The 15,586-nt window shown below is 43.6% G+C and overlaps 2 protein-coding genes across 2 annotated transcripts in view; both read right to left on the reverse strand.

Moving 5' to 3' along the window:
• The window catches only part of LOC310783814 (uncharacterized protein), a 30,618-nt gene extending 18,356 nt beyond the window's left edge, over positions 1–12,262 (reverse strand). Inside the window, exons 1-2 of the mRNA XM_083644714.1 lie at positions 10,573–12,262; positions 5,324–5,467 (exon numbers count right to left, since the gene is read on the reverse strand). Coding sequence (XP_083500840.1) covers positions 5,324–5,467; positions 10,573–12,224 — 1,796 coding nt within the window. The 5' untranslated portion in view covers positions 12,225–12,262. The remainder of the gene's footprint in view (positions 1–5,323; positions 5,468–10,572) is intronic.
• Positions 672–2,574, reverse strand: LOC310784030 (tripartite motif-containing protein 16-like; the record flags this gene model as incomplete). The annotated part of the gene is made up of 1 exon (XM_083644985.1): positions 672–2,574. One exon carries the CDS (start codon positions 2,572–2,574, stop codon positions 919–921), a length of 1,656 nt encoding a protein of 551 aa, XP_083501111.1. The 3' UTR covers positions 672–918.
• Positions 12,263–15,586: the final 3,324 nt, after the last annotated feature.

Raw genomic sequence — 15,586 nt, forward strand, 5'->3', positions numbered from 1 at the left:
CTCTAAACTCCTCCCCTGTGCACTGACGGGTCAATCAATCACAGAATTGACATTCAAGCTTGAGACTTTGAACAGCTAGTGTTTCTTCTTACTGCGGCTTCATTTGCTCTAAACAGACTGCACTTTGTTGTGTTTTAGGGGCGAAATCGGCTCAGTTATAAATAATGTCATATTAGTTTTCTCTAGTAGCTTTGGTTGATTTCCTGAAATGAATACAGAGGCAATATTTCATTCATTCTTGATTTTTTTAATTCATTATTGCAAACATTAACTTTGTTCACACAACCAATCACTAAAGCCTGGTAAAGGTCTCTCGTTCAATCTTCCATCTACGTATTAACTTCATCCACACAATCAGTGTGTTAAACCAGTATGCCATCATCACTGTGGAGAAAAGAATGAATATTCTCCTTATTGATTATTATAATGATTACATTTGTAGTGCACTTTTCTCAAAAAAGGGTACAAGGAGCCGGGAACAAAATCAACATATTAACAACTATTCAGCTATAATAAAGGGAAGACAGAGTGCTTCTCCATTAAGGCCCATGCAGTGGAACAGAAACAGCAGAAAATATGTTACAGCAACAATAGAAATTATCAACAAACATATTTATAGACCACATGACAGTTATGTTTTCATATGAATAAACGTCCGTTTCGATTCGCTCTATCACTGACTGATATACAGTAATACACAGAAAAGGAAAGACAAAGAAAACAGCACCACCTACAGAAACTCAAACGTCAACAACAGAAAATTCAAGGATAAAGATGTCACAGTCCCGCCCACACCGTTTGATTGACAGGTGCTAAGTGCAGTGTAGAAACATCACAGCAACGAGCACTAAGCAACAAAGATGGAGACAAAAACTTAAAAAGAAGAATCTCACTCATCACTGCTTTAATCACTCATGTCTACTTGAGCTCACACAACTCAGCTGTGTCTCCAACAAAAAGGAAAAATCCAGCATAGAGAGGCTGAGTGAATGTGGTCTGGACTCTGTGGAGGAGAGTCATGGTTTCAGAGACGTTGTAGAAGGACAGAATACCTGCTCTGTGATCCAGGTACACTCCTACTCTGGAGGACAGCGGGCCTGGGATTAGAGTGACGATATTGTTATGTCTGAATCCATTCCCTTGTAATGACCAACTCTTGTCATTGTATCCAAATACACATTGCTGCACCGATCCTCTTCTGCCAATATCTTTACATGAGACGGCTATCTTTCCCGTCCCACTCCACTCCACCTCCCAGTAACTACGTCCAGTCAGACCCTCTCTACTCAGGACCTGATACAAGGTAATGAATCTGTCTGGGTGACTAGGATATGACTGTGCTTCTCTCACGTGTGTTGCTTTTCTGTTCCCATCAGATAATAACAGCTGTGTGTTTGCTGTGTTTGGATCCAGTGTGATCTGACGTGCATATTGTAAGAAGGCAGCTCTGGTCTTGTGCTCTGGTTGTGGCAGTAAAACATCCTCTTCAGTCACTGTCAGTGAGATCTTAAGCCGTTCCTCTGTCAGAAAGTCCTGTAGTTTATCTCTGGCCTCTGACACAGCTGCAGTCACATCCTCAAAGTAGCACAGAGGACGGGTATCGATCCTGGGTGAGTCTGTAGATTGACTGAGACGTGACAGCGAGGGGTAACTGTGTAGAAAGTGGATGTGATCCTCTGTGTGTGAGAGCTGCTCCAGCTCAGCGTCTTTCCTCCTCAGCTCAGAGATCTCCTGCTTCAGTTTTTCCTGAAGTTCTTCGGCCTGACTTGCTTTATTTTTCTGCGTTGATCTGATGTGCTCTTTCACCTCAGAGCTTCTTATCTTAATGAGACGGATCAGCTCAGTGAAGATCTTCTCACTTTCCCTCACTGCTTTATCAGCAGAGAGATTGATAGCCTCCACCTCCTGTTGAAGCACCTTCACGTCTTTCTCTCTGTCCTGGTATCTCTTCTGGATTTTGTGCCGACTCACCCCAAGCTTTTTCTGCCTCTTGGTCCTTGCTGCTGCAGCTGAGACTGTGTTGTGGCCTTTATGTTCATCCATGGAGCAGAGAAGACAGATACACTGCTGATCAGTGCGGCAGAAAACCTTCATCACCTCGTCATGACGAGAGCAGATGTTCTCCTGAAGTTTCCCTGAGGGGTCGACCAGCTTGTGTTTCTTTAAAGGAGCTACATCATAGTGAGGCTGGAGGTGCTGCTCACAGTAAGAGGCCAGACACACCAGACAGGACTTGAGGGCTTTCAGCTTTCTCCCAGTGCAGACATCACAGCCCACGTCTCCAGGTCCAGCATAGCAGCGATCAGGAGGAGCAGCTGCGAGTCCTGTCTTCCTCAGGTCCTCCACCAACTCTGCGAACATGGTGTTTTTCACCAGGACAGGCCTCGGTGTGAAGGTCTGTCTGCACTGGGGACAGCTGTGGATTTTCTTCTGATCGTCTTCATCCCAGCAGCTTTTAATACAGCTCATGCAGTAGCTGTGCCCACAGGGAATAGTAGCCGGATCCTTCAGCAGATCCAGACAGATCGAACAGCAGAATTTTGCCTCGTCCAGCTGAAGTCCTCGCTGCGCCATTTCTCTTTTCAATGACAGTGAATGTCAGATAGTTTCACTCTCTTGTCAGCTTGTCAGCTCTGTCACGTCACAACCTGATCTTTACACCCATCTATCTCTTTATCTTTTATCTTTATCTTTATTGTTTATTTGAGCAGGGACAGTACACAATAAATATATTGCACCAGAGATAGCTAAAAGCTAATTTGCATCTGTAGTCCCTGGGCGCACACACAGAGTCCTGTGCACACACAGTACATATCAAATACAGCAATTAAAAGAAAATCCTAATGTCTAAACAATCAAGATACATGACAAAAAATGATACGGTACTTACTATTAGCAAGTTAATACATATACAATGCGCATATAATGCACATAATTTGGCCAATATAAAGTGGCAGATCTGTGAAAGGGGAGGGGACAAGGAAATATTTGGACAGAACAGCCTTGAACTTGCTGTATACCTGAGACCAGGTACAGCCAGTTCCAGGCTGTACCTGGGTTATCAGGCTTTGCTTGATTCCAGGAAGAGGAGCCATATTTAAAGAGCACTGTGTGTTTACAACATGATTATCTCAAATAAAAATGGATTATAGTTCAACTTTAACTTGTTAAACTTATTAAAAAACAAATACCTGTATCTCTCTCTCTCTCTCTCTCCCATGCATGGGCGTATGCTGTGTGTGGAGTGTCAGACAGTGGTTCTGAGTTTTTACTTAAAGGTTATCAGCAGTGCTTAATTTGTCAATGGTGAGGCATGGTGGTGCATGGTGGTGCATGGTGGTGCATGGTGGTGCTCACTACATATACTGTAGCTCAGTGGTTCTCAAATGTCTTCACATGAAGGACCGCTAAACTGACAATGATTAGACCACCCACCCCCATTTGATAGGATTTTGTCCCACGGTCCCCCATATGATAATAAGATTGATGCTTTTAGATGTTTTATTACAGAAAGTGTATAAAACCCATGACCAAAATAGTCAATGTGTTACTTATGCGAAAATAAATTTACCCCCCTTTTGGCTGGGGACCCCCTGGAACCCCCTCAAGGACCCCGATTTGAGAACCACTGCTGTAGCTTACTGTAGACCTAAGCATTACTAAATGACTGACTATGTGGCCTTAGAGCTCAGACTACTGGGGACCTATAAGAATATTTGATTATAGCATAAGCTACAAAATGATGATTTTTACAAACCATCCCTTCAAGTAGTAGAGATAGTTACACCTTGTAACTGTAGTTCTATGATCACAAGCAGAGCCTCTTGGCGGCTCCTATGCTCAACCAATCACATGAAGGGAATAGCACACTGAATTAACATGGACCTCAGTCAATCACGTTGAACCTCTGCAAGCATAAAACCACTGGCTTCCTCCCACTCGCTATCCACTAAACTTACTTTCAGCAACTTTGGAGGGGAATGATGGCTGCTAAGAGGAACTAGAGTCACAATATGTAACTATCAGTCTATTTTACACAGTCCCCACCTGTTAGCGGCTCCTATGCTACAGGGACGGAGCTGGTTTACTTATACCCCCTGCCGTGACACCAGCACAAACAACAATGCCATGTCACACCTGGATTGACTCCATAGTGCTGTGTGGAAACGCCCACAAAATGTTACTACGGCTGGCGCGCGAGTGGGGTAAACCCTGCATATATTTCAATGGGCTGACTCACCAAAGGACGGTGGGGATTCTAGAGCAGGTACATAGACGTCTGTTCAGATGTGCGTTTATTGCGGGGGTTGAATCCCCAATCCTGTCTGCCTGGCCTGGCAGCTAAATGCTAACTATGCTGAATGGGAAGAACAGGGGGGATTTACCTCACCCTGACCACGCCCCCAGCCAGCTACCCCAGCGTCTATGACGAGACATTGACTGTATCTATAAGGTCAGCCAGGAAAGATCCTGCCCACATCCCTGTCATTGACAGAGGGTGCAAGAGCCCAACGTTACCCCCCTGTTTCAAAACAGTAGGACCTCCAGTCACCCCGGAGACCGCTCTCTGTCGAGCCACAGCCACACCTGAGAGACTCACACCTGAGAGGTCACTTCCTCACCATTCTCATGTACCACTAGTGAGTACCGAACTGGAGAAAGACCCACCACATCCAACAGAAAAACTCATGAATGCCAGCGTGCCACTGTACAAATGTCATGAGTCAGCCAGATATGGTCCCGAATGGGGGCCGAGCCCAAGAAAGACCCAGACATATCCAACAGGTCATCCAGGACGCCGCTGTGCAGATCTCCTCCACACCTGTTCCCCTAAACAGTGCAGATCTCCTCCACACCTGTTCTCCTAAACAGTGCAGATCTCCTCCACACCTGTTCCCCTAAACAGTGCAGATCTCCTCCACACCTGTTCCCCTAAACAGTGCAGATCTCCTCCACACCTGTTCTCCTAAACAGTGCAGATCTCCTCCACACCTGTTCTCCTAAACAGTGCAGATCTCCTCCACACCTGTTCCCCTAAACAGTGCAGATCTCCTCCACACCTGTTCTCCTAAACAGTGCAGATCTCCTCCACACCTGTTCTCCTAAACAGTGCAGATCTCCTCCACACCTGTTCTCCTAAACAGTGGCGTTGGTGCAGCAACACCCCATGTTGAATGTGTGCGCGGATCACAGCAGAAGGATCCCTACCCACCAACTCTGCAGGAAGCACTTCAGGAGAGGGTGGCCGACAACCAACATATTCCCAAATCCTTCATGACAAGAAGAGATCGCTGACACACAAACACTTTTGACAGTAGAGTACGTCAGTTGTCTTCTCAGCACTGGAGGATTGACAATGTCTCCATGGTCCACCACGTCAGGATGTAGTCTCCATTCGTCCTGCAGGCGGTAGCTTCTCAGCATCAGATCAGCTCCCGTGTTCTCCAGGCCCGGAATATGCAGAGACCTGAGAGAACGAACGTGCTCTGTGGCCCAGATGCATGATCATTCCAGTAGCATCATTCTGGTCACAGTAATAATGTCAGGACCCATAATAATGTCAGGGGACTTTGGCTCTGAACTTCACAATCCTCACTATTGATCGCTTGTAATCAACCTAAGAATTGAAGCTTACTCTACTTTTGTACTTACTGTGTGTCTCCTTGTAATATGCTACGTGGGAAACAAGTGTGGGTGCGTGTGTGTGCGTATGTATGTGCGTCATTCCATTCATTCATGCTGAAAGGTATTTAGGAGATGTGAATATGGAGGTGAGAGGGAAGCCTCATGTGACTAGCCTGATATTCAGACTGCATCGTCAACTCATTTCCTCTCCACAACTGTGGAGTGGGCGTGGCTTCGCAGGTCTGGAGCCAGGCTATCATGTGACGGCAGTAACGAGGAAGTAACCAGATAGATGAAGCAGCTGTAATCATGCTAAACATTCACTTGGCTGAGTAGACTTGAGGTTTGAGTCCAGTTCATGACCTCAGAGTGACACTACACACACTACAGTGCACTCCTCTTATACTGATCACCTTGGGACGGGTCACAGGTGATATTGATCACTATAGAGAGGCAAAATGATCGCCTACTTCCTGCTTCAGCACTGTACCAGAGATTTTCATCCGCCATTTATTTTCCCATACACATTTCGTGAAGAAAATATTTTTTAGATGTTGTTTTTATGCCTCCGCCGCTGGCGATAGCCAGGCCAAATCTGCCTCAAACATCGACTTGGACTCAAGGATGAACTGATTAGATTTTGGTGGGTTTTTTTGGTTGCTAATTCTCTGTTCTCTTATTTCCATCAGCCTTAACATGACGTGTTTCAATTGTTTTGAGAGAGAAAAAGTCAGCTGCTCGGGGAAGCCCTTGTACTTGCGTGTAACGTCGGCTGCGCTAGGCCGGAGGCGGGGCTTTAGTGAAGCCGCGGTCTTGCCTGGAGAGAGGCCGCCGGGCTAGTGGCTCCCCTTCTCCCCGTAGCGTAACTCCCGTGTGTAACCAGGTTAATGACCGCTAATATCAGCCAGCCACTGTTCACTAACGTTACACATCAAAGGGCATCAAAACAAGCCTGAAACTCCGACTTAACCATAGCTCAAAATAACATTCAACAGTTTGTTTGTTTTTTAATTTTATTTATTTATTTTAAAGGAGAATTGCACACTTTATTTTGACTCATTTTCTATTGTTTTTGTATTATTTATTTCTCTGCATCAAACTCTAAAAAGAAAGAAAGTAACTGCTTTCAACTGCTACACTTTTTGCCAAGTCTGTTTATATAGTGTTGGGTTTATGTTTTATTTTTATTTACCGTAATTTCATTTAGTTTAAAGGAGAATTGCACACTTTCTTGTACCCCATTTTCTAAGGGGTTTATATTTATTTATATTTATTTGAATGAAAAAGTACATGATTATTATTTTTTTATTAAACCTTTATTTAACCAGAGCCCTGTACTACGAAACTAGTTTAACAGATCCGCGATAAGTCCCTTTGATCTGGTTTGACTGAACAGGATCAAAGCTATCTAGTTAACTGATACTACGACGCTGGTTTTTTACTAGGTAAGTGGACCTGGGATCTGCCTGTGCACGCGCACGTTTTTCGCTCGTGCACAGGCGCGCGTCCACGCGAAAGAGGTGCACTAGCCAATCACATTATGAACAGCTGAGTTGATCCACGCCCACACCAATTTCCACACCCATTTCCTCGTTCCATGAAAGCGCAGTGCATGATCAGAGTTTTAGCGGATATTTAATGTATCCGCGATTTAATGTCAGAATGAAAATCCGCGTTGGATAGTCTGCTGAAGGGCTGTCTAAAGCAGCAGCTTGTATTCACATCAGTCATTTGATTTACTTCGATCAGCGATTTCTGTCTGATACAGCTGCATACATTGATACAGCAGCAACAAATGTAATCTCAGTCTATACATTTCCACAATCTGTAAGCCTATTTAGACCATAGATTTAGAAACGCATGCTCAATGAATAATGATCTCTATCACTCATGTGTGTGGTTGCACTGATCGAATAATTCATATATAAAATAGCCTAGTATAAAGCCTAATAGCCTACTATAAAAGAGAAAACTGCTGAACTGAATTGAGACATGCGGATTTTCTGGCATGTAGGAGAATATCACCCTCACTCCATTTGAGGGTCCATTCATGATATGCGCGGCGGTGATTAATAGTGATCATATTTCTCCACGCATCGTTGAGCTGTTAAGACATAAAGTGGTAAGTAGGCTTAATTTAATTATGTAGCCTACAGAGCCACAAATGTTTTTCTTGTTATATTCTCAGTTGACTGCAATCTATTTTTCATATGGCGATCTTATATGAACGGTGAGTGACTCCAGAGAGCCGATTATATGGGTCTGTCATGGATTTTGATCTTATCCTCTGAAGCTAACCTGGTCGCGACCAGGTTAGCTTTGCAGCGTCAGTTGCCATGGTGATTGAAAGTTAACTTGCTTTGTAGTACGGCTAAACCAGGTTTAAACTCAAACTTACTCGGATAAGGCATTAAACTAGCTTCGTAGTACAGGCTACTGGTGAGTCCCGTTGAGATGACAAGATCTCTTTTTCGAGGGAGCCCTGGCTAAGATAGCAGCAATAGTTTCAACAACACACACAATCAAATATTAAAAAGCACATAGGTCAAAGCATACAGTGACAAACTGCAGACTCAAAAGCCTAAAAGGCAGACAGGAACACACAAACAGCACATAAGGAAACATTAAAACACATAAGTCAAAACATGAAACAAAGCACAATAAAACAAAACGATGCAAAACATGATGTAATGTAAATATGTTGCAGTCATATACACCGTGTGAGTGCACTTACACATCTTACTACACAGGCATAAAAACTTGTTTCTGCAGCTCTGACTAAAAGAGCCTGGAGCAGTGAGTTACTACTTCTTTAATTCAATGTTGATGAGCATCAAAGAAAATGGTTGATGTTCAGCTTGTGTTCATGTCAGGTCATTGAGACCTATTGAAAAGTTGTTCCTGTAGTGACGTACAGTACTAGTGAACACAGGTTTGGGCTCATGGAGACTTAGGGTATCAGGGGGACACAGAGGTCATGTTCCGGCCTAGTTTTCGGTCTTGTGATTTGAGAGATCTGATATCTTATTTTGTGCTAATAAATGACATGCACAATGTGTAGTCAAAGAGAGAAGTTATTCATCTAATCATTCCTGCTTCATCAAAATTCAATTTCTGATCAATTCCAGGATTTAGATGGTTTAGTGATGTGAGATAACAGAAGAATGTACCTGTAGGAGAACCAAACAAATGTTAACTTTGTATTTTGAGTTCTCCCCTGGAAGTGATTTTGGTATAGATGGGCCATTGTATTTAAACAAGCAGTATTCTACTGAGTGACCTGTATTCAGAATATATCTATAGGGAGAAATTTAGTTTGTCATTGTAAACCCACAGTAAGGATGATATGTTCTTCATAGATCTAGCCTTTTAATTTTGCTCTTAATTGCTTTCTCAAAGTACACCAAATTCATGCATTTTACTTTAAAATGTTAAAAAGAAATCTTGTGGGGGTGCATGCCACCGCACCCCCCTAGGGGGTATGTGGTCCCCCACCACAACAACTCAAAATCCTGTGGGAGAAACTGACTCCAACTTACTTCATTGACAGCAAGATCCACATTTTTCTTCTCAGCAAATTCTCAATGGCTTCCTTGTTTTGCTCGGGAGTACAAAAAACTTTAATAGGCGATTTTTTGCATTTGTTGTCTGTGCAGCCCACCACACAACAGCTTTTAGCTATGTTTAATTCAAGGAAAATGACGCTGGTGTGTGGGAGTGAATGGAGTGCTTTCCCCTGTGATGGGCGTGGCCTATTTCATGCAGTGTCTCTATATCAAACAGCTTGAAAACAACACATCATGATTGGTGGAGCTGCTTGGTCTCAGAGAAAGGATTTGTACAAACAAACTACTTGTCACATAGCAGGTTTCACACAAAGGATTTGAACAGAGCACACCCACCTCTTATATAACCTCCTCTTCTCTAAACTCCTCCCCTGTGCACTGACGGGTCAATCAATCACAGAATTGACATTCAAGCTTGAGATTTTGAACAGCTAGTGTTTCTTCTCACTGCGGATTCATGTGACTTGATTCCACGCCTTCTCTAAAAATTAAGATTACACTTTGTTGTGTTTTAGGGGCGAAATCGGCTCAGTTATAAATAATGTCATTCATTTTCTCTAGTAGCTTTGGTTGATTTCCTGAAATGAATACAGAGGCAATATTTCATTCATTCGTGATTTTTTTAATAATTTATTGCAAACATTAACTTTGTTCACACAACCAATCACTAAAGCCTGGTAAAGGTCTCTCGTTCAATCTTCCATCTACGTATTAACTTCATCCACACAATCAGTGTGTTAAACCAGTATGCCATCATCACTGTGGAGAAAATAATGAATATTCTCACTATTGATTATAATAATGATTACATTTGTAGTGCACTTTTCTCAAAAAAAGGTACAAGGAGCCGGGAACAAAATCAACATATTAACAACTATTCAGCTATAATAAAGGGAAGACATAGTGCTTCTCCATTAAGGCCCATGCAGTGGAACAGAAACATCAGAAAATATTACAGCAACAATAGAAATATGCAACAAACATATTTATAGACCACATGACAGTTATGATTTCATATGAATAAACACCAATTTCGATTCGCTCTATCACTGACTGATATACAGTAATACACAGAAAAGATTGGCTCTATCACTGACTGATATACAGTAATACACAGAAAAGATTCTCTCTATCACTGACTGATATACAGTAATACACAGAAAAGGAAAGACAAAGAAAACAGCACCACCTACAGAAACTCAAACGTCATCAACAGAAAATTCAAGGATAAAGATGTCACAGTCCCGCCCACATGTGTGATTGACAGGTGCTAAGTGCAGTGTAGAAACATCACAGCAACGAGCACTAAGCAACAAAGATGGAGACTAAAAACTTAAAAAGAAGAATCTCACTCATCGCTGCTTTAATCACTCATGTCTACTTGAGCTCACACAACTCAGCTGTGTCTCCAAAAGAAAGGTTAAATCCAGCATAGAGAGGCTGAGTGAATGTGGTCTGGACTCTGTGGAGGAGAGTCATGGTTTCAGAGATGTTGTAGAAGGACAGAATACCTGCTCTGTGATCCAGGTACACTCCTACTCTGGAGGACAGCGGGCCTGGGGTTAGAGTGTGGATATTGTTATGTCTGAATACATTCCCTTGTAATGACCAACTCTTGTCATTGTGTCCAAATACACATTGCAGCCCCGATCCTTCTCTGCTAATATCTTTATATGAGACGGCTATGAATCCCGTCCCACTCAACTCCACCTCCCAGTAACTACGTCCAGTCAGAGCCTCTCTACTCAGGACCTGATACGAGTGAATGAATCTGTCTGGGTGACTAGGATATGACTGTACTTCACTCACGCGTGTTGCTTTTCTGTTCCCATCAGATAATAACAGACGTATGTATGCTGTGTTTGGATCCAGTGTGATCTGACGTGAATATTGTAAGAAGCCGGCTCTGGTCTTGGGCTCTGGTTGTGGCATTAAAACATCCACTTCAGTCACTGTCAGTGAGATCTTAGGCCGTTCCTCTGTCAGAATGTCCTGTAGTTTATCTCTGACCTCTGACACAGCTGCAGTCACATCCTCAAAGTAGCACAGAGGACGGGTATCGATGCTTGGGACGTCTGTAGATTGACTGAGACGTGACAGTGAGGGGTAACTGTGTAGAAAGTGGATGTGATCCTCTGTGTGTGAGAGCTGCTCCAGCTCAGTGTCTTTCCTCCTCAGCTCAGTGATCTCAAGCTTCATCTTCTCCTGAAGTTCTTCGGCCTGACTTGCTTTATTTTTCTGCATTGATCTGATCTGCTGCTTCACCTCAGAGCTTCTTATCTTAATGAGACGGAGCAGCTCAGTGAAGATCTTCTCACTGTCCCTCACTGCTTTATCAGCAGAGAGATTGATAGCCTCTACCTCCTGTTGAAGCACCTTCACGTCTTTCTCTCTGTCCTGGTATCTCTTCTGGATTTTGTGCCGACTCACCCCGAGCTCTTTCTGCCTCTCGGTCCTTTCTGCTGCAGCTGAGACTGTGTCGTGGCCTTTATGTTCATCCATGGAGCAGAGAAGACAGATACACTGCTGATCAGTACGGCAGAAAACCTTCATCACCTCGTCATGACGAGAGCAGATGTTCTCCTGAAGTTTCCCTGAGGGGTCGACCAGCTTGTGTTTCTTTAAAGGAGCTACATCATAGTGAGGCTGGAGGTGCTGCTCACAGTAAGAGGCCAGACACACCAGACAGGACTTGAGGGCTTTCAGCTTTCTCCCAGTGCAGAAATCACAGCCCACGTCTCCAGGTCCAGCATAGCAGCGATCAGGAGGAGCAGCTGCGAGTCCTGTCTTCCTCAGGTCCTCCACCAACTCTGCGAACATGGTGTTTCTTACCAGGACAGGCCTCGGTGTGAAGGTCTGTCTGCACTGGGGACAGCTGTGGATTTTCTTCTGATCGTCTTCATCCCAGCAGCTTTTAATGCAGCTCATGCAGTAGCTGTGCCCACAGGGAATAGTCACCGGATCCTTCAGTAGATCCAGACAGATCGAACAGCAGAAGTTTGCCTCGTCCAGCTGAAGTCCTCGCTGCGCCATTTCTCTTTTCAGTGACAGTGAATGTCAGATAGTTTCACTTTCTCAGAAACAAGTTGGGCTGTGATCCAAACCAAACCTCTGTTCCTTGTCTTCATGTTCATTTGCTGATCTGCAGTGAATGGGCTTGTCAGCTCTGTCACGTGACTTCACAACATGCTCTTTACACCCATCTATAAAGTGGCAGATCTGTGAAAGGGGAGGGGACAAGGAAATAACTGGAGAGAACTGAATGGAACTGGCTGCTGGCTGCAGGCTGTACCGGGGGATCACGCTTTACTTGATTCCAGGAAGAGGCGCAGTACTGTATTTAAAGAGGCAGTGTGTGTGTTTAGCCCTCATTTACAACATGATTATCACAAGTAAAAGTGGAATATACTTAAACTTGGGGCCAGTGATCTCAATGGGATATTAAAAAACAGATATCTCTCTCCCTCTCTCTCCCTCTCTCTCTCCCTCCCATGCATGGGCGTATGCTGTGTGTGGAGAGTGTCAGACAGTGGTTCTGAGTTTTTACTTAAAGGTTATCAGCAGTGCTTAATTTGTCAATGATAAGGCATGGTGGTGCTCACTACATATACTGTAGTTTACTGTAGACCTAAACATGACTAAATGCCCGACTATATGACTAGGTTCAAGGTTCAAGGTTCTTATTGTCACATACTGTAGTACAGCATCACAGTAGTTAATGAGCAGTGAAATTAGGGTCATATAGGGACAAACAAGACAACATAGTTTCACAACACAACACAATGATAAAGGCAACAAAATATAAAGTTCAAGCTAAAAGTTAAAAAGTGTTCACTGCACACATAAGGGCTTCGAGGCAAGTCTGTGCAATAATCACACCGGCCATAATATTGGCCTCATGTTGTCAGTCAGGCAAGTTCAGGTGGAGTCCAGTAAGGTTTCATCAATCGCACCAGATTGCACCACTAGATTGATAGGCAGTATAGAGTATAGTATAATAATATAGCAATATAATAATAATAATAATAAAGCAGCAATAACAATTATAATGCAGCATAAGGGCCTGTGTCGACCTAGCTTCTTTTCCTCAGGTCCAGCGTCTTTTTTCACTTAGTTTCCAATGAGGAGAGAGCGTATGCGGGCGCACACGGATGTCTAGACAAAGTGTGCTGCAACCAGCGTCTATTTTCAGAGCGCTCCCCTTTACTTGTTCTTTTTACAGTGATGTATCACATCCGTATAGTCGGGACAGTTTAAAAAACGAAAGGTCATTTCATGCATTCCTATTTGTTTTAATTGATATATTGATGGTCTGTCTAAGCAGCTGAATGCTTGTAACACTGGTTGCATGTTGGGTGATAATCTAGTGAATCATCTGATGTATGCAGATGATCTGGTGGTGCTGAGTCCAAGTAGCACTGGACTCCAACTGCTTTTAAATATATGCATGCAGTATGGCATGGAAAATAATATCAAGTATAATGCCAGTGATGTTTTAATTTGTAGAACAAAAGAGGACAAAGGTAAAGTATTTCCTGACTTTAAACTATCTTTTAATATTCTCAGTGTTTGTAGTAAAGTGAAATATCTTGGACATTTTATTACAGAACAGATGACAGATGATGATGATATTCACAGACAGTGCCGCAGGATGTATGCACAGGCGAACATCCTCGCACGTAAGTTCAGCATGTGTTCAGAAGGGGTTAAGATCACTATTTAGAGCGTACTGTACACCACTCTACACTGCCCACTTGTGGTCAAGCTACAAAAGAGCAAGTCTGCAGAAACTTAAAGTAGCCTATAATGATGCCATGAGGATTGAACTCAAAAGGCCTAGATGGTGCAGTGCAAGTGAATTGTTTGTGGCTACAAGAGTTAACACTTTTCAAGCTGTGCTACGGAATTGAATGCATAGATTCCTGAGTGGTTTGGATGAGTCTATGAATAGCATCATTGTTGGTATAACAACCCTGTGAAGAGCTGCACTAGATACTCCTCTAGCCTTAGGATACATTGGCTTAAGCCTGTATTTAAGATAGTCCTAAATGGTCTCACATGAGGTTTGTTTGGACTGTTTTGTATTTCTTTTTTTTTTGTATGTTTTTTGTAATTGTATGTTTTCTATGGACCATGAGTCTGCAATAAAGACATTCATTCATTCATTCCACCCTTAATCTCGAAGAATCATTGAGGGTTCCCTCAAATTTTACAAGTGTCTCCAGTTTATAACGTTGTTTACCCAGCGCTCCTGCACACCACAGGCTAGACGAGACACAATTGTGACCCAGTTGTGTTATGACTGTTAATGAGAAAAAAGCATTTATTACTCCACCCAGCTGAAGGTGGATTTCATTCAACAGGTGAATCCTCCTGTGGAAGCAGGTCAGATGTGCCAGCAGTTAAAAATACTTTTGGAAACTGAAGATTGCAGGTTCAAACCCCTCTGCTGTCAAAAGAGACCAAGAGCCCTATCTTCATAGGTGCTATCGTTTGCGCTGCCGTTTGCGCGCCTCTTATTGCTATCTTCCCTGCGTCGCCTCTTATTGCTATCTTCCCTGCGTCTTAAGCTGTCGTCAGCCTCCACCGTCCAGTTTCGCGCTGGGGTCTAAGCGCAGACACAGGTGTGGGCGTGGCCCAGGTGTGTCCGTGGGCCTCTAGCCTATCATCTGTCTCGCGCAAGTGTCATTTAGCGCTCTGGGGAAGATACCGTCGGTACGTTCTGAGCGCAAAGAGAGGTTTGGGCGTTGCCCGTTCCAAAATAGGCATTCCAGCGCAATGTGTTAGAAAAAGGGGTCTTGGGTGCTCTCAATTTTAACGCCAGCAAATAGCTGGTCTTAGCGCAAACAACCCCACTACGCCAGGCATATGCCTGAGCGCACACAGTATTCTCCGTGCAGTGCAGGAAAAACTTGCTTGGATACATACGCACGGCATGGATGTCTCTCTCTCCAACACTTCGCGCACGCAGAAACACTCCCTCCTCAGAATGCCACATTGATTTTCAACTATAGTCTACATTGCAGAAAAAACACATCTTGATTTAAAAATGAGAATTTGTTTGTCTGGTTTTATTAGGCTACATAATTCCCGACCATACAGGTCTGTGGTGTAACATTACATTACTTTAGGTAGGAGAGGGTAGGAGAAAATAAAAAGCAAATGTTGAACTTTTCCAACCACCATTATACGTTTAATAGCACTGCAATAGCCCTCTCCACTTCCCTCATCAGGGGGAGAGAGAGAGAGAGACATGGGGCATACTGCCTCACCTCATAATAGCCAGCAGGGGCGGACTGGGACCATTAGATACCGGGCATTAGATACCATGCAGGCCAGGCCAACACACGGTGACACACATGCCGGCGACCCCGGCGAAAAATTTGGGCCGTTTG

This window comes from Poromitra crassiceps (assembly GCF_964638095.1).
Source record: "Poromitra crassiceps genome assembly, chromosome: 10".
Taxonomy (NCBI): domain Eukaryota; kingdom Metazoa; phylum Chordata; class Actinopteri; order Beryciformes; family Melamphaidae; genus Poromitra; species Poromitra crassiceps.